This window comes from Alligator mississippiensis, chromosome 3 (genome assembly GCF_030867095.1).
Source record: "Alligator mississippiensis isolate rAllMis1 chromosome 3, rAllMis1, whole genome shotgun sequence".
NCBI lineage: Eukaryota > Metazoa > Chordata > Crocodylia > Alligatoridae > Alligator > Alligator mississippiensis.
The window spans coordinates 157218001-157237630 of NC_081826.1; the positions used below are offsets into that span (position 1 = coordinate 157218001).

Below are 19630 nucleotides of genomic sequence, written 5' to 3' on the forward strand. Positions count from 1 at the left end.
ATCTGGATTTGAAATAATTGCATTTGTCATCTTTTTAAGTGTAGTGATTGCCTTTGACACATTTCCTTGAAACTTCTTATCATTATGCAGCACCTTAACAATAAAAATACCAGTAGGTATTTCCTGTATTGCTTATTCAGACTGCAGTAACATCTACAGGGCTCATATTGCTCAGTGCTCCATTGTGATCTGTACTGGAGACAAGAGTAAATGTCAGTTCGTGTCCCAAAGACCTTACAGTTTTAAACAGTTAAAAGATGAGACAAAGCAGGTGGATGAATCAAACAAGTGGGCTGTGCTGGATTTTATCCCTTTTGAAGCTATGAAAACAAAATACAAGTTGTTTTTTATTATTTTTCTCAACTGTAACAATATTGTTACACAATGTTACTTCACATCAAATATTGGGTTTTTTTAGAATCCTTGCTACCCACTGAAGGTTTTCAGTTTTTACATAAATACAGTTTTTCTTGTTATTAATTATGGCTCAGGAATGAAACTTGTCTCTGGTTTACAAATGTTGTTTCAGGTTGCAAAGTCTGAACAATGGGTGTTTATGCAAGCTTGTTCTACAAGAATGAAGGACAAATACTTACAGACTTGACAGATCCTTCTCAGTTTAACTGGATTACAGCACATGCCGAGGCCTGTAAATGTAAGAACAGCTTATTTCTTTAGGGCTTGCTTGTGCTATGTGCTAAATTTCTCCTATGAGCTTTCTGAAATTCTAGTACCTCCTGCTCACTACCCAAGCTTCATCCACCCATGACCTACAAGTGGAATTTAAATGAGTGGCAGTGCCTGAGACAGGTATTTCTTACTCCTCCTTTAATGCCCATTCTTCTAGACTATATACACAGTTCTTGCACCAAAAATGGAATGGGGACCAAACAAAAAATATACCATTGTTGTGTTAGATCTAAGCAGAAATAAAACAACAAATCCCAGCTAACTGAAGGCACAAACTTTTAAAGATATCAGTGGGAAATAGGAAGGGAATGAAAAGCATAGACCCTATCTCAGCATGAATCATGGGTTCCTAGGGCTGGAAGGGGTCCTTAAGAGTCATCAGCTTTATCCAGACATGCAAGCATGTGCATTTCCCTGGGGACAAACAGCAGCAGTACAGTATATGCCACTGCTACTTGTCCCTGGGGAACACTGGTGCACGGCAGGTGGCTCTGTGTGGGGTAGGGGAGGGTGGAGCCAGCACCTGGGCTGGCCCAGCAGCCTTACCTGGGGTTCTGGGGGCCTCCCGGGGCTCCAGCAATGGTGATCCAGCAGTAGGGAGCCTCCCAGCAACCAGAGTATGGCTCTGGCCATGTGGGCTCCGGTTTTGGGTGGTACATGCTGCTGCCACATGCACCACCCCTCTTTTTTTCTGCTGTGGATTTTTTTAACACCAGCTTCTCCCAGTGTCAAAAAACACCCCCATGCTGCAAATTAGCAGTGTGGGGAACATCTGCATGTGTGGCATGTGGCACCACAGAGGGGTCTGAGGCACCACATACTGCACATACGTGCTTGTCTGGATGCACCCATCTAGTCCAAATCCCCTGCACAGATGCAAGATTTGCTTCTCTGGACCATCCCAGACAAATGACTGTCTAGCTTTTTCATGAAAATCTCCAGCAGTGGAGATACCACACCTTTTCTGGTCAGCTTGTTGCATTATCTTTTGACACATAAGCACATGGTCAGTTTTGAGCACTGTAAAGTCAACTGTGCTACTCATGTGCTTGAAGTTAGGCATATACTTTGGTAACCTCTTCGTGTTGATTCCAGGGTCTAATAAGAAAGTAGAGAGATAAAACAAATGCTGACTTCAAAATGGAAAAGCTACTTTCCTCCTCTTGAAAAGTCACAGTCTGTTTGCTTTGTCCAAATACAGGGTGCTAAATCTGCTGTGTCCAAAGAGTCAGTAGTTGTGAGAGAGGGTTGGGCTTTCCCTGCTCATCTCACTGGGGTCCCTCTGGAGAGTTATGTTACAACACTTTACTTGAGAGGCATGGAGTGAAGGAAAATAAGCTTCAGGAGCCATATATCTCAGGAGCCACAAAAGCAGGAGGCCCAAGGGCTCTCTAGAAACTGTTTAGTTTTTTCTTAATGGATATCTGGGTTGTGATTCACAACCCAAATCTAGTTTCATGCCTAACCGAGGCAGGGAAGCAATATTCCCAATTCAGACAGGAAGCTGAGGCCCAACAAGATGATACCCAAGGAACCATGAGAAGTCTATGAAAGGGGGGAAACATGAACCCACTGGTGGGATTTTCAGATGTGAGCCATTCATGCTACAGAAAATTGCACCCTTTATCTCCAGAGATTGTCCAATGCTTTAACCTCAAGATCAGACTCGTCTCCAAGTTTACTGGAAAAAGTTTATCTTGTTAATTAAATTAAATATAAAAGTTTGTTGTGAAGCAGACATCTCAGGGCAGAAGGAGTGCTTTTTATCTATTTCATGTAACCTCTTGCCTTCCTAGGAGCAGTACGGATAGGTTCTAGGGGTTTCTGTTTCTAGGCCTAGTTATAGGATGGAATAGCCATTAGAAAGCCATACCTTAGTGATGAGTGAGAGCAAATGTAAAATGGGAGCCATGCAGGTGCCTAGAACAGCTAGCAGTTGTCTCCATGGAGAGACAGCACTATGCCTGTAGATTCATTTCAATATACATTATATGATTTCAATAATCAATGAACTTGTCACAACCCAAGGGTGTGATTTTGTGTGTGCGCGCTTCGGCACTGCTAAATTATTTCCCACCACGAGGAGCTTTCTTTGCAGGGTGCATTTCTCAGTTGCAAAGAGAGGTGCACGGTGCAAAGGAGTTCCCGCCACCCGCATGCAAATTTGTGTCCCACTATTGGCCAGTTCTAAATTATTCCCACGTGGCGGCTAGTGATTGGCTTGCTAGCCGTATAAGAGGCTTGAGCAGTTTCCGCCCAAGTTGGAGGACTCCACGACTATCAGGAGGAGGAGAACTTCACGTCTCGTGAAGATCTCTAAGCGCTGCGAAGCCTATCGGACCCAGTGTATACCTTGAGAAGGCTATAGGGATCTGATCAGCCTCTGGCCTCTCCCCGTCGCTGAACGATCCCTCGACGAACCCCTTCCCTGCACACAAGTTCCACGGAGCCTAGCAAACTTCGTGTGAGTGTATCCAGAGCTCTACTCCGAGTTGTTTTCTTTGGTTGACACAACGGGCTCGCGTGTTTAGAGCCTTCAACCGGATTGGGCTAGAGTTCGCGTGGAAGGAACTCTTGTCCGCTTTTCTTCTTTTCTGTCTGTAACCGCAACTCAAGCAAGTTTTCCTGCCTGCACCGCGACCATCTACGGTGTAAGTAAAATAATCTTTAATCAACCGCTACGCGTCCGTGCCTAATTCTAGTCTGCCGGCCTGCATTCCCCGACCCGCGTGCCAGGGCTGCTGGCCACAGCCCGCCGCGCATCCCCGAGGGCCTTGGACCGCTCCCAGCCCGCACAGAACTCACTTTTTTTTAATGTGAAATTACATTTATTCAGCAATGGATAGGCCTTGTGCTAAAACCCTTAATTTGCTTTAGTTATCATAGCAATTTGCTACCCATTACTGAAACAGTACTTCTTCACCAGACAATCTGCTATGGTGATGCCCCCCCTCTCCACACCACACCCGGTGCTAGTGTGAATATTGTCATATTAGAGACATGCTGACAACCCTTGCTGTTCTGGAGTCTTGCTGCAAAGAGTTTCCCAGGGTGTGCTGAAACAGCAGGACACTTGATGTCTTGCCTTTCCAGGCACTGAAATTGTCACTGCAGCAAAGCAATCAGAAAAAAAATTCTCACTGAAGAAAATAATTGCAAAACAAGATGCTGTGCACAGTGGGTACAAAATGGTGCCACTGTTTTATTAAATCATTCAGATTAGAGACTTGCTTTGATCTACACTTTTCTCATTCAGATTTTTCTAGAGGTAAGTGACAAGCAATCATTTTGGATCTACTGACTAATAACAAGTTGTGGGTTTGTCTCAGCAGGACCCAGGGTCCATCCCAAGAGCTTTAGAAGCTTTCCTGACAGACAGCTTGGAGAGTGCTCTCACTTAACAGCTATTTCAGACTGCTGTCATTGTTATGTGGTAGGTGACTGCTGAGGACAAGAGTCAGCCTCCATTTCAGAAGCTGGTGCTCTAGGCTGCTGGGTGTGGATCAGACCAGAAGTCAGCATCATTCTTCCTTCAGTCTTTTAGGTCGTTTGTTGTATTTTTTATGGGCTGATGCAAATATGTCACTGAATTAGACCTGAAGTTGTAAACATGGAGCCTCAGAACTCTAGCATTAGAGCATTGCTTTTTAGCCTTCAGCCCATACTCCTGAAAGATGAGATTTTGGAACAAGTTTGCAGGTACAATGAGGTGTGATAAACATGAAGCCTAATGCCGTGTTATTTGGCACAATGCCGCCCCATATAAATGCATAGTTCAAACCATAGGTGGAAAAGATAATGTGTAAGGAGCTCAAAAGAGGGAGACAAGGGGAATTCTAGACTGCTGTTGTGCAAAGAAGGAAGATAATATTTTGTGAATATATTTTCCTTCTCAGGACACTACCTTTATCTCCCACTATCTCACAGTTCATGAAATTGGTTACTGATGAGGTTAGGTGTGCAATTGTAGCCTTCGATGATTTATTAGACCATAATGAAAAGCAATGGAGGCCTCTTCCATGTTACCTCTCCTCTTATGTAATGGTGACATTGGTAAGTCAAACTAATCTCGCTCAGTAAAATACTAAAACATTTTTTCCTATAGAACAAATACACGGTGATGCTGAATGCAAGTTTTTTACTGGACCTGCCAAATTTTGCTTCTGATGATGCAAGAAGCGTGAATGTTTTTTCTCTAAGAAGGTTTTAATGATTCAAGAAAATTGGGATTCTCAGCTATCCAGTGGTATGACCCAAAACAGCTGCATGATATCATTAAAGCTTAACTCCACTAAACTACAGACAGCAAATGAATAGGCAAAAGTGCAATCAAAAAGTACAAGCAGCTTGGGATAAAACCTGGAAAAAATAAAATCTGGAAAAATAATCAGTTTTTGGTGGCTGAAAGCATACAAAAATTCAGTAATTGGGATTTCAATTTTTTTAAGAGAAACTGAAAAAAATATCATAATAAACCTAGACTTTTTCTACTGAAATTTCTATTTGGATCCCTGGGGCACAAATTTTATGTAACACCTGCCTTTTTCAGTATATCTCAGCAGAAGCAAGTGTCTTGTTCTAGTAACTGAAGGTTATTCAGTGGATCATACCCAGCAGGAAAACCCTGCAAGGGAAGATAGAGTTTTAAGGCACAAGGTGTTCTTAAACAAACCTTGCACATGAAAGAATAAAAAGAGGGACACAGGGAATGATTTCAGTTCATGTTGCCTGAAGGCATAAATCAATGGTTTTATGTCTGTGCCTCTGTTCTCTAGTGATGCACTTCACTGGTATCAAATTATAAGTATCTGAATCAGTAAGCAGTGAAGGTTAGGAAAGGTCCCATATACTTCTCAGCATGGTGATGTGGCAAAGTCATGTCAAGGAAAAAGTCACCTCTTCAACAAATTTGTTAAATAAAAATATCACAACTGGTTTTTAAACTGACAAGAAATTGCCCTTCATCAGTACATCAAAAATTAGTTGATCTGAAGAATATTAACTGTATTTCTAACTCAAATGCATTATTTAAAAGGGATCAAAGTTGAGTAAAGGTGTAGCTAGCTACACATACAATTTGCATGTGCTAACCCTAAGGAATGTGAGGCAGTATTAAAATTAGTATGTGACACGAGCAGTCACATGTTAAGGGTTAATACTGTCTCTAAAGCACAGCTCAGACCTCCTGCTACAGGGCTGGTGAGCTGGGTTGTGGCTGGGAGCTGCCAAGTCTCCTCCCTGCCTTCCCTGATTGCCAGGTCTCTACTCAATAAAGACAAGGGGGAAAAGAGGCAATGTGGAGAAGGGCTCCTAGCCTCCATGTGCTACTTGGATTGAGCTCCCTCCATCCAGATTTCCTGCCACACTCCCCCTCCTTCTGCTGCCCTATCTCCTTCACCATGTGGTGTGCACAGTCTGAACTGCAACTTCAGCTGTAAACATACAGGGTTGCCGTAAAGTATGCTGTGGTACATGTTAGCAGGGCAAGCATGAGGATAGAATTAATATTTTGCATTATGCATCAGTTATTAGAAATGGACCTCAAAACTGCTCCAGACCAAGGTCTGAATATAGCTGCTAGGACCTCCTAAACTGTACTAAATTCCTTGTTAATCTCTCCTGGAAAATGTACCTTCCATGTAGTCACTGACAGTGTTATAACTGGAATTATTTCCCGCATATAACTGATGACAAAAGATCTGTGCACTCCTAAAATACTACTAAGTTAGTATGGTAAATCTTTGCATTTTGGGACTTTTCCCCCAAATATTTATTACATTTAAGAGAAAAGGTATAGGTGCCTTATGTAATCTCTAGTATCTCTCCTGCAATATTTATGCATTTTGCCACACTTTTCAGTTTATGGGACCGCAAATGGGGAAATACTTTCCCATTTTAGTTACCATTGACGATCCTATCACTGTGTGGTCTACTATAGTGGTCACTAATACAATCCACAGTGCAATGTGTTGTCAACAGATCAATAGTGTCCACAAATTGCCCCTCTTAGCTTTTAGTAAGTCCAATTGATGGAGGGTGTAAGGACTTGCGGAGCAGATGGTTGAGTAACTGATGATGCCCACTGTAGCAAAGTAGAAGCACAATCACTTGGTCAATAAGTAGCTTGGATGCACTTTCCTGGAAAGTTTTGTCTCACTTCCTGGAAATCTATATTGACAGTTTTGCATGGCTCGCTCAGCTTGACAAAAAGAAGAGCAGTAGGCTTGAAGAACCTGTAGCGTGTCCAGGAATTACCCTGTCCTTTGAAATTATATTGAAAATATCAGAAAATCTGTGTAAATAAGAGCTCTTGAGAAGTATACTTCATAGATTTCATAGACATCAGGGCTGGAAGAGACCTCGGAAAATCATCAGGTCCAGCCCCCTGCCCCAAGGGCATGAAGTCAGCTGGGGTCACAGGATCCCAGCAAGATAAACGTCCAATTGACTCTGAGGTGCAGTAGGTGCAAGTTTAGCAGGATGTACAGGAAGGTGAACTGCTTCATTATCAAGGAAATCAGCCCAGCCCTCCTTTCCATTTAGAGGCAAATCTTGAAGAAAGGAGTCCCTGAAATCCCCTAAGTTCTCTTCAATGGTGTTTGTAGCTTTTGCACTGTAGAAAGTTTCAAAAACTGAGGCCAAGATTTTCAAACGTCACTATCAAATGTGGGTGTCTTAGATTGTCGATACCTAACTGAGGATATCCTAAAAGGAATGAAATGAAGAGGTGTTGACCACTGGCCCTATGACAATGAAGCCCTTTAACACTTCCCAAGTTAGACATCCCAAGGTTGAGGAACACTAATTGCTTTTGAAATCCTTGGCTTGATCCTTTCCAATAATCAATGGGAACTATAGGAACATGCTTTCAGTTTTGCCCTCCCAAGCTAATTCAGGACATACCTTTAGTTCATGCTATCTTCTTTCAAAACTTTCAAAAATCTGAAATGAACTACAAGTTGAAGGGCAGCTTGATCCCAGGGAGTAGGTTGCAGCATCATTTTCACTGCTTTCCAAATGTATTCAGTATTGTTTCACGGAGTACATGGTTGCTCTCTGGGTTTAAATGTGTGTCAGCACTTTTAGCACACCAGATTAGAGAAGCAGAATTCAGCAATAAACCTGGAATAAGATTCCTGTGGGTAGAAGAGAAATCAACATCTGTCTTTCCCAGCTTGCTTTCTCCAACACATTCCTACAGAGGGTTTTTTTTCCTCTCTTTATTTTTGGTTTGGCTGTACTAGAAGCCTCTCAAGCAAATAATAGGTAAAGCTTCAATGACTCAGAACCTCCTTTTTAAGCTGATGTTTGAACAAGTTATTTCTCTTCTTGCAGCTGAGTCAGAATTTTTCTGGCCTTGACAAAATAACCAAAATGTCCACAGTGCTCACAGATTAGATTTGTTGCTAAAAACAATTTTTTAATGATCCAGGCAATTATCATTTGCCGATGACACCAAACTTTGGGGCAAAGCATCCACACCAGAAGACAGGCGGGTGATCCAGGCTGACCTGGACAGGCTCAGCAAGTGGGCGGACGAGAATCTGATGGTGTTCAACACCGATAAATGCAAGGTTCTCCACCTTGGGAAGAAAAACCCACAGCATCCTTATAGGCTCGGCAGTGCTATGTTGGCTAGCACTATGCAAGAAAGAGACTTGGGGGTCATCATTGACCACAAGATGAACATGAGCCTGCAGTGTGATGCTGTGGCTAGTAAAGCGACCAAAACGCTGGCTTGCATCCATAGATGCTTCTCAAGCAAATCCCGGGACGTCATTCTCCCCCTGTACTCGGCCTTAGTGAGGCCGCAGCTGGAGTACTGCGTCCAGTTTTGGGCTCCACAATTCAAAAAGGATGTGGAGAAGCTTGAGAGAGTCCAGAGAAGAGCCACGCGCATGATCAGAGGTCAGGGAAGCAGACCCTACGATGACAGGCTGAGAGCCCTGGGGCTCTTTAGCCTGGAAAAGCGCAGGCTCAGGGGTGATCTGATGGCCACCTATAAGTTTATCAGGGGTGACCACCAGTATCTGGGGGAACGTTTGTTCACCAGAGCGCCCCAAGGGATGACGACTAGGTCGAATGGTCATAAACTACTACAAGACCGTTTCAGGCTGGACATAAGGAAGAATTTCTTTACTGTCCGAGCCCCCAAGGTCTGGAACAGCCTGCCACTGGAGGTGGTTCAAGCGCCTTCATTGAACACCTTCAAGAGCAAACTGGATGCTTATCTTGCTGGGATCCTATGACTCCAGCTGACTTCCTGCCCTTTGGGCAGGGGGCTGGACTCGAAGATCTTCCGAGGTCCCTTCCAGCCCTAATGTCTATGAAATCTATGAAATCATGGCCACCCTCTTGTTGTTCTTTGACCTGTAATAGGTTTTTCATTGAGAGCTTTGCTCTTTGCAACAGAGGTGACAAGCAGAGATTTGGGATATGGACTAATTATTGTCATCCAGCTCCTACTGTCAGCAGTCAAATGTGGAAGGGGTGAGATTTTCTAAAGCACTCAGCATGGGTTTAACTCCACGCCAGTTAAAGACAAGGGGACTTGAAAAAGGGGACTTGAATATGGACTTAAATATGGACTTCAGTCTGAATCTGGTCAAAGCGGGGCTCTTTTGAAAAATGCCACTCCACATGATGGGTCTTGTGATACCAGTTTCCCTATTTCTACCATTATATACATAAAAGATTGAGCTCCTTTTTATGTGAATAGTTATGTAGCTTGTTGCTCCCCAACATGTATTCTCTTCCTCGTTTTCTCAAACTGTCGCTTCTCAGAATAAACTGGTTAAAGTTTTTATTGGAGTGTATTTTAGTTTAATCAAAGAAAGTGAGTTGCTTTGAGGCTCATCTCTAGCATTTCTCCTCGTGTCACAAACAGTCATGAAACCTGTGTTCTGTCTTATTTTCTTCTGGACAGTGACAGTCCCAGAGGTACAGAGATGCTGGAGCCGATTCCTCATGCTGCAGCCAGATCAGAAAGGAAACGTATCACGAGCCCAGTTTTGCAGTACAGCCAATGTCTTTGGCCAGAAGGTAAAACCAAAATCAGGTCAATTCCACTGTCAAGTCCAAAGCTACCTGAACTTGAATGCAGGTATTGGGAATCATCCCTACAGGGTGTTTTGGCACCTCACACCATTTGCTTAGTCGGCAAAGGACATACCAGAGAACCATCTAGAAGTGGCCTATGAACCAAACCTATCTTCTCACCTTTCCATTTGCCAGGGCTGATATCAACTGTCTGTACTCTGCCCTGGGTCAAGTAGAGGAAGGTTGTATTTGAAGTCTTGTATAGGAGACCAAGTTTTGTACAGAAGATTAGGATTTGACCTTTTAGACCTCATCTGTACACCGGGATTCACTACTATGCCTCCATATACCTCTGTGGAGTCCCATTGATCTCCACACAGGTCAAGAATCCACATTAGGGTGTCCTGTTGAAGAATAATGGTTTTAATTCCTGTTCCAGCAAAGCACATATGTAAATGTATAGCTTTAGGCAAAGGAGGCAAAGTGGGGAAGGGCTCCTAGCCTCCATATGCTGCTTGGATTGCGCCTCCCCCCATCCAGATCGCCTGCCACACTCTCCCACCTTCTGCTGCCCTATCGCCTTCACCATGTGGTGCACAGTCTGAACTGCAACTTCAGCTATAAACATACAGGTTTGACATAAAGTATGCTGTTTTACACATTAGCAGGGCAAGCATGAGGGTATCATTAATGTTTTGCATTATGCTGCAATTATTAGAAATGGACCTCAAAACTGCCCCAGACCAAGATCTGAATATAGTTGCTAGAACCTGTACTGGGCTTGATGTTGGCTATGGGGGATGACCTGGTAGGGGAGCTGCAGATTCGTGGTCACCTTGGGGACAGTGACCACCAATCAATCAAATTCACCATATGGCATACAGTGGGTAAGATAACTAGTAGGGTGGAAGTGCTTGACTTTAGGAAAGCCAACTTCAGTGTGCTCAGGAGTTTAATCAATGATGCACTGCAGGATAGGAGTTCTGGCGAGATGGGAGTCCAGGAAGGGTGGTCATTCCTGAAGGAAGCAATCCTTCAGGCACAAAGGGAGATGATCCCAGTGCAAGAGAAAGGGCAGAAAGGGGCCAAAAAACTTCCTTGGCTAAACAGAGAAATCCAGGGGAGCCTAAGGGCAAAAAAAGAGGCATATAGGCAGTAGAAGCAGGGGGAAGATACTAAGGAAGAGTATACCTACTTGGCCCGCACTTGCAGGAAGGCAGTTAGAAAGGCCAAAGCAACTATGAAGCTGTGACTGGCAGCACAAATTAAAGACAACAAAAAGTATTTTTTTAGCTATGTGGGGAGTAAAAGGAAGATGCAGGGCAGCATAGGACCCCTACTGAACAAGCAGGAGCAATTAGTGACAGACAGGGGGGACAAGGCTGAGCTCGTCAATGAGTTTTTTGCCTCACTGTTCTTGAACAAGGTTCAAGATAAGTTTCCTAATGTGTTTTTAGATGGGCATCAGAGGGACACCAGCCCACCAACTGTTGACGCTGACTTGGTGCAGAGTCACTTAGATGGACTGGACGTGCTTAAGTCAGCAGGCCCAGATGAGCTGCATCCAAGGGTACTACAAGAATTGGCCGGTGTCATAGCAGAACCACTGGCACAGCTGTTTGAGTGCTTGTGGTACTCAGGTCAGGTCCCAGAGGACTGGAAAAGGGCCAATCTGGTCCCTGTTTTCAAGATGGGGAGGAAGGAGGATCCAAGTAATTATAGGCCAGTCAGTCTCACCTCCATCCTTGGAAAAGTCTTTGAGAAGATTATGAAGGATCATATTTGTGCGAGTCCAGTGGGGAAAATAATGCAGCAGGGCAACCAGCATGAATTCATAGCAAGTAGATCATGTCTGACTAATCTGGTTTCATTTTATGACCAGGTCACAAAACGCTTAGATGCAGGAGTAGAGGTGGATGTCATTTTCTTGGTTTTTAGGAAGGCCTTCAATACAGTATCTCATCCTATTCTCATAAATCAATTAAGAGGCTGTGACTTAGATGTTTATGTGGTCCAGTGGGTGGCAAATTGGCTTGGGGGTCACACCCAGAGAGTGGTAGTAGATGGGTCAGTATCGACCTGGAAGGTTGTGGGTAGTGGGGTCCTGCAGGGCTTGGTCCTTGGACCTGTACTCTTCAATGTCTTCATCAGTGACTTTGATGTGGGCGTGAAGTGTACTCTGTCCAAGTTTGTGGATGATACGAAATTGTGGGGTGAAGTGCACACTCTGGAGGGTAGAGAATGATTGCAGGTAGACCTGGACAGGTTGAAAGAGTGGGCAGAACACAATAGGATGCAGTACAACAAGGACAAGTGCAGAGTGCTGCACCTAGGGCATAAAAATATCCAGCACACTTACTGGTTAGGAAGTGACCCTCTCAGCACCACAGAAGCGGAAAGAAATCTTGGAGTCATAGTGGACTGCAAGATGAACATGAGTTGTCAGTGTGACGAAATCATCAGCAAAGCTAACTGCACTTTATCATGCATCAGCACATGCATGACAAATAGAACCAAGGAGGTGATATTTGCCCTCTATGCGGCACTGGTCAGACCACAGTTGGAGTACTGCATCCAGTTTTGGGCACCATACTTCAAGAAGGATGTGGATAACCTCGAGAGCATCCAGAGGAGGACCACTCATATGGTTAAGGGTTTACAAGCCAAACCCTATGAGGAGAGACTAAGGGACCTGGACCTCTTCAGCCTCTGCAAGAGAAGGCTGAGAGGTGATCTCATGGCCGCCTACAAATTCATTACATGGGGTGCAGCAAGGAATCAGAGATGCTCTGTTCACCAGGGCGCCTCTTAGGGTAACAAGGAACAATGGTCACAAACTGACAGAGAGCAGATTTAAGCTAGACTTCAGGAAAAAATTCTTCAAGGTAAGGGTGGCCAAAACTTGAAATGGGCTTCCAAGGGAGGTGGTCATCTGACCCCAGTACTCTTTCCTGGCCAGGCAGGGGGTCGGACTCGATAGAAGAAGGCCAATGTAGTGCCTATCTTCAAGAAAGGGAAGAAAGTGGATCCGGCAAACTACAGGCCCATCAGCCTGACCTCTAGCCTGGGGAAGGTCTTGGAAAAGATTATCAAAGAGGCCATTCTTAACAGACTGGCTGATGGCAACATCCTGAGGGATAGCCAGCACAGGTTTGTTGCAGCTAGGTCGTGCTTGACCAATCTCATTTCCTTTTACGACCAGGTAGCCTATCAGCTGGACAAGGGGGAAGAGATTGATGTCATATATCTTGACTTTAAAAAAGCCTTCGATCTGGTATCCCATGATCACCTCTTGGCAAAACTAGCTAACTGCGGCTTCGGCCTCACCACGATCTGCTGGCTGGGGAATTGGTTCCATGGTAGGACCCAGAGGGTGGTGGCTGACAGAAGTTGATCGTCGTGGTGCGCCATGACCAGTGGGGTCCCTCAAGGCTCTGTCCTAGGGCCTATGCTATTTAACATCTTCATTAATGATGTAGACATTGGTGTCAGAAGCAGAATGGCCAAGTTCGCCAATGACACCGAACTCTGGGGTAAAGCTTCCACACCTGAGGACGGGAGGGTGATCCAGGCAGATTTTGACAGGCTCAGGAAATGGGCAGATGAGAACCTGATAGTGTTTAACACCGAAAAATGCAAGGTTCTCCACCTTGGGAGGAAAAACATGCTGCATGCTTATAGGCTTGGCAGTGCTATGCTGGCTAGTACTATGGACAAAAGGGACTTCGGGGTCATGACTGACCACAAGATGATCATGGGCCTTCAATGTGATGCTGCGGCTAGTAAAGCAAGCAAAACCCTGGCTTGCATCCACAGGTGCTTCTCAAGAAAATCCCGGGACATCATCGTCCCTTTGTACTCGGCCTTGGTGAGACCACAGCTGGAGTACTGCATCCAGTTTTGGGCTCTACAATTCAAAAAGGATGTGGAGAAGCTTGAGGGAGTGCAGAGGACAGCCACGTACATGATCAGAGGGCATGAAAACAGACCTTATGATGAAAGGCTGAGAGCTATGGGACTCTTCAGCCTGGAAATGCACAGGCTCAGGAGTGATCTGGTGGCCACCTACAATTTTATAAGGTGTTCACCAGGATCTGGGGAAATGTTTGTTCACCAGAGCACCCCAAGGGACGACAAGTTTCAATGGTCACAAACTCCTTCATGACCATTTCAGGCTGGACATAAGGAAAAACTTCTTTACTGTCCGAGTCCCCAAGGTTTGGAATAGACTGTCGCCAGAGGTTGGTTCAAGCACCTACTTTGAACGCCTTCAAGAGATATTTGGATATTTATCTTGCTGGCATCCTATGATCCCTGCTGACTGCCTGCCCCTGGGGCAGAGGACTGGACTTGATGATCCTCCGCGGTCCCCTCCAGCCCTAGTGTCTATGAAATCTATGAAATCTGTTGAGGTCCTGATCCAAACATTTATGAGTCTAAGTCATGAGTGCTTTGCTGAACTGGGGTCTCAGTGAATACCAACAACAGGACACAGGGGTTACTGTTGTATGAACTCTTGCTGATGCTCCAGTAGGACTGTGGTATCTGATATCTTCTGAAGAAGACTGGGTCCATCTCCCACAACTAAGAAAGAAGGAATTTCCAAAGCACTGAATACTGACCTAGCTTCTGACTTGAAGCTAATGGGGTCTAATCAGAGGTGCCAAGAGGGCAACTTGGCCAAAGGTATCCACTTTGGAAAGATGTGCACTAATCCTAAACTGGTGAGAAGAAAATTAAATGATGGTTTAGTGTTCTGGGGTAACTCTGAACATCTCAACTCCAGCTAGCCCCTAAAAGCATAAATATCATATTATGATTGCAATATTGTCAAGGGGAACTAGAATGACTGTCATTTTTCACTTTGGCCAATTAGCCATGCCTGGCACAGTCAGAAACCGGTAATATTAATGACTACATTTTTTTAATGATTTTTGCAACTGCCCAAGGAGCTGGATTTTCAAGAGGTCCACTCCCAGCGTTGCCTGTGAAAAGCCACAGGAGTAGTTGGAGGCTATGTGTTTTTTGGAAATATGAGGTTTTGAGATTTATTTGGGTGTCTACATGTGGGAAGTTGGATGCCAGTCTCCTGTGAAAAGCCAGCCTTAAATGCTTTGTGGCAATCCAGTGAAACGGACCCCGGCAGTGTCAGTATAGAAAATCTGCCAGCTGTTTTTGAAGCTATCGTCTCCTAATGTTATACATTTCTCATTAGCACTGATTCATTTAGGCTAGATATATTACAAATGAAACAAAGCAGTAATTGCATACACCATTTTGGTGTTGGGGGGTCCTTCGTTTACATTGTTAAATGAGAAGAGTTACGTACAAAACACTTTCTCCTCGTTGTTCTACTGCTAATAAGGAGATGAGCTTTATATTCATGACAATAAGTTGAAATCCTTATCCCCCTGGTGGGTCTTTAATAGAGTTTTGGAAACCAATCCAGATTTTAATTGGAGTCTCAGGAATTTATAATTGCTTCTCTCTCAGTGGAGCCAAGTGGTTGTCTCTTTCTAAAGAGAAAAAGAAGACCTATAATCGGAGAGCAGTCTTGGTCCACCATGCAAATTAGAACTGCTAGAGTTGTGTAGGTGCCGCCTTCAATGAAGTAATAATCTGAACTAGTACCCAGACACTGAGGCTCTCTACAAGAGCTGAGTTCTCAGGCAGATCATATCTTGGAAACCATCAGACTATTTTAATGGTATATTTATTATAGCTTAATAAATATTTATTATAGCTTAAAAAGGAGTGGCTTAAGTGGCAAAATTTATTATAGCTTAATAAATATTTATTATAGCTTAAAAAGGAGTGGCTTAAGTGGACTATATAGGATCATAGGAAAGTAGGGCTGGAATGGACATATAAAGTCATCTAGTCCAGACCCCTGCTCAAGGCAGGATCATCCCTGACTAAATCATCTCAGGCACGTGTCTGTGTAACATGCTTTTTAAAATTTCCAGGGATAGAGATTACACAACTTCCTTAGGTAGCCTGTTCCACTGCTTGACTGCCCTCACCATCAGAATGTTCCTCCTAATCTCCAGTCTAAATTTTCTCTGCTACAGCTCAAGGCTGTCGCTCATAATCCTGCCTCCTACAGGCACAAAGACAAGCCCATCTCCATTTTCATTAAAATCACCCTTCAGGTATTTAAAAACTGTTATCAAATCCACCCTCAATCTTCTCTTCTCCAGGCTAAACAGCACTAATTCTTTCAGCCCTTTTTATAAGGTGGTGCAATCACCTACCTGGAAATCTTCAAGAAGAGACTAAACAATCACCTTGCTGGGATCACCTGACTTCTAGTTATCTTTCCTGCTTGGTGCAGGGGGCTGGACCCAATGATTTTCTGAGGTCCCTTCCCACCTTACAATCTATGAATATATAAGTCTCGTCTCCTAGGCCCCTAATCATTTTTGTTGGCCTGTGCTGGACTCTTTCCAAACTATCCATGCCCTTTTTGAAGTGTGGGGCCTAAAACTGGACACAGTTCTTATGGTGAGGCCTCACCAGTGGGAGAGTGGAAGAATCACTTCCCTTCATTTGCAGGTGACACCCCTGTTAATACAACCCAGGATGTTGTGGGCTTTTTTTGCAACAAGAAAATGCTGTTGGCTTATATTCAGCTTCTGATTCACTGTAACCCCCAGGTCCTTCGCTGCAGTACTGCAGCCTAGTTAGTCATACCTCAGCCTGTATTTCTTCCAAGTTCAGAACTTTGCACTTGTCCTTGCTTAATCTCAGCTGATTGATTGCATGCTATTTCCCCATTTTGTCCATGTCATTCTGGATTCTAGCCCTGCCCTCTGGAGTGTCCACAATTCCACCTGACTTAGTCTTATCCAGAAACTTGCTAAGCATGCACTCAATCTCATTATGCAAATCATTAATAAAGATATTGAACAACACTACACCCAAGGTAGACTCCTGGGGAACCCTACTTGATACCTCCTCTCATTGAGGAGATATAGACATTGAGCCATTGAGGAATACTTGCTGAGTACAATGATCCAACTGGCTTTGTATTCACCTTCCAGTACTTTCATTTTGTCTGTATTTCCTCAGCTTGCTAATGAGAATGTCATGGGAGACAGTGTCTAAAGCCTTGCTAAAATCAAGGTTTACCATGACTATTACTCTCTCCTCATCCACAGAGCCTGTCACTTTATTGTAGAAAGATTCTGACTGGTCAGGAATGACTTGCTCTTGGTGAGTCCATGATGACTATTCCCAATCACTTTGTTCTCTTCCAGGTGCTTCACAATGGATTCCTTCAAGACTTGTTCTCTAACTCTGGTCTCCAATTTTGTATCTGCCCATTTCCACTTATCAAGGACTTCACTTGACCTCCATGAGTTCTCAAAAGCTCCAAAATTGCCTCAGCTACTACCTTCAGTACCCTCAGGTGCATCTCATCCAGCCCTATCAACTTGAAAATATTTAGCTTCTCTTAGTAAATCCCTAACCTGTTCTGCCATTACTCTAGGCTGTTTGTCTCCTTCCCTATCTCTGCTGCCAAATGCACTTGTCATCTGGTATATGCCACTATTTGTGAAAACTGAAGTAAAAAAGATATTAAATACTTCAGTTTTCTCTGCATGGCTGTTGGTTGTAGCTGTGTTGGTTTAAGGACATAGGCAGGCAAAGTTCTTTGGGTAGATGTGATATCTTTTATTAGACCAGCTAAACAGTTGGAAAGAAGTTCTTTGCAAGCTTTCAGGCACACCTCCCAAGGTCCCTGAGTTTGTTAAAGTTTGCTTTTCTAAAGTCCAGTGTCCTTATTCCAGTGCTCTCTTTCCTTCCTCCCCTTAGGAACTTGAACTCTATCATTTTGTGGTCACTATCAACCAAGTTACCTTTCACCTCCAGCTTCTCAACAAGTTGCTTCCTGGTTGTGAGCAGTAAATTGAGAAGAGTTTCCCCCCTCATTGGTCCTTCTACCACCCGAATCAAAAAGTTATCCCCACCACACACTCCAGGACCTTGCTGGACTGATTGTGCACTACTGTGTTTCCTTCCCAACAGATATCCCCATAATGAAAGTCTCACGTGAGAACTAAGAAATGCAATTTGAAAGCTTTTGTTGTCCAACTCCTTTTGGTTTGGAGGCCTGTAGCAGACACCAACCATGACACCCCTAACCCCAACTTCTCTGCCCTGACCTTTACCCAGAGGCTTTCAACAGGTTTACCTTCTACTTCATACTGCAAGTCTCAACACATGTACATCACCTTTATATACATATGTACTTACCTCCTCCTTTCCCTCGCTATCTTTCCTGAACAAGCTTTACCCATCTATGACTGTACTCCAGTCATGTGAACTAATCCACCATGTTTCTGTAATCCCGATTGTATCATAATTCTGTGATTGCATTAGGACCTCTGGTTCTTCCTGTTTGTTTCCCATACTTCCCACATTGGTGTATAAACATTTCATTTCAAGTAATCATTATGTGTTTTCACAACAGAGATCTTGCTCCATAATGCCATACAGCACTGGACTGAGACTCCAGAGAACTAGATTTTATTCCTGCTTCCTGGGTGACATTGGGCATGTCACCTTACTTGTTTTTCCATCTGTGAAATGGAGACAACGAATCTGAACACTTAAAACCCTTTGAGACCTATGGGTGCCTAACACTCTAATCTAAAAATTAAATTGTCATGATCATGATTCTCATTTCAAGGTTGGAACATCCTACTTATGAAAAGAGTGACCTCTCACATGGCAAAAGGCCATTTACACCATTTTTTGTTAAAATGAAAGATTAAAGTAGCTCCATTATGCACCTGCCTATAACATCTTGGGGCACTTTTATACATGCTCCAGGGGCTTGGGGATGATGCTTTAATTAGAGTGGCTCCGAGAGCCACTTTAATTAAATTGGCACAGTTTCTTGTGCATCAGTGTCCCTGCACTTAAAAATGGCAGTGGGACCACTTGAACTAAAGCTCTTTCGATGAGCTTTAGTATAAGCACCCCGCCACGATTTTTAAGCGTGGGGACTCTGATACACAAGATGCAGGAGGCTGCTGGAGCACGGTAATTAAGATGTAATCAAGTCTGCTCTGATATACTGGAATTACAGTGTGTCAGAGCAGCCTCCGTGCTCATGTACAGGTACTCTTGATTTTCAAATGGGCTGAGCCTCTAGCAGCTTGCATGACAGTCAGTGGGAGCTATGAAGTTTTATGAGAATTTTCAGCTCTGGCCTATCTCTGATTGCAGGGGAGTTTGACTTGTGGGACCAGAAGCAATCCAGTGGGAGTTTTACCACTGACATAGATGTGAGCAGTGTTGAGGTCAACACTGAGAGTTTATAAAAATCCAACTTATACTTTCAGGTTTTTTAAACCAGAAGGAAAATGGGTGATACTAGCCAAGGGTGCATGTCTGTTCTACTGGATGTAGCTAATATGTTTGGCAGCAGTTAACTGGTGAATTGGACTGAAAAAGTATGCTTCAGATAGCAGAAGCAGAGCTAACTCATGGTGTATTTTAATAACAGTGTGGAGCGCAATCCCTTTCTGCTTTAATAAAATCCTCAGAGCTGCTTCATCCAGAGCCTCTACTGTGGCTAGAAATGTTCTCAGCTGCTGTTAACCTGGCTAATGCCTCACTGGTAGTCATAGCACCTTTGGAAGTGCTTCTATAGACCTGAGGAAGCCATTTTAACCCCTTCCTCTTGGAAGGAGGTTTTCGAATCCAGACTAAGTCTTTTAGGGTGCTTGTACACATTTGTGAGGGTTTTTAGATTAATCTATTCTAGGCATGGGTGAGGCTGCACTTTGGGGAAGTGGAGTAGGTGCAGGAGAAGCAGCAGTTTTCCCAGGGGCCTGAATAGGTCAGCATTGAGACTTAAGGCTGAGCCATAGGGGTTGTAACTCAAGAA

At 43.9% G+C, this 19630-nt stretch overlaps 1 protein-coding gene across 1 annotated transcript in view; it reads left to right on the top strand.

Annotated features, from left to right (window-relative positions):
- Nucleotides 1-535: 535 nt before the first annotated feature.
- Nucleotides 536-19630, top strand: part of LOC109283970 (uncharacterized) — a 70560-nt gene continuing 51465 nt past the window's right edge. Inside the window, exons 1-2 of the mRNA XM_059723487.1 lie at nucleotides 536-655; nucleotides 9617-9732. Of these exons, the coding sequence (XP_059579470.1) occupies nucleotides 547-655; nucleotides 9617-9732 (225 nt within the window). The 5' untranslated portion in view covers nucleotides 536-546. The remainder of the gene's footprint in view (nucleotides 656-9616; nucleotides 9733-19630) is intronic.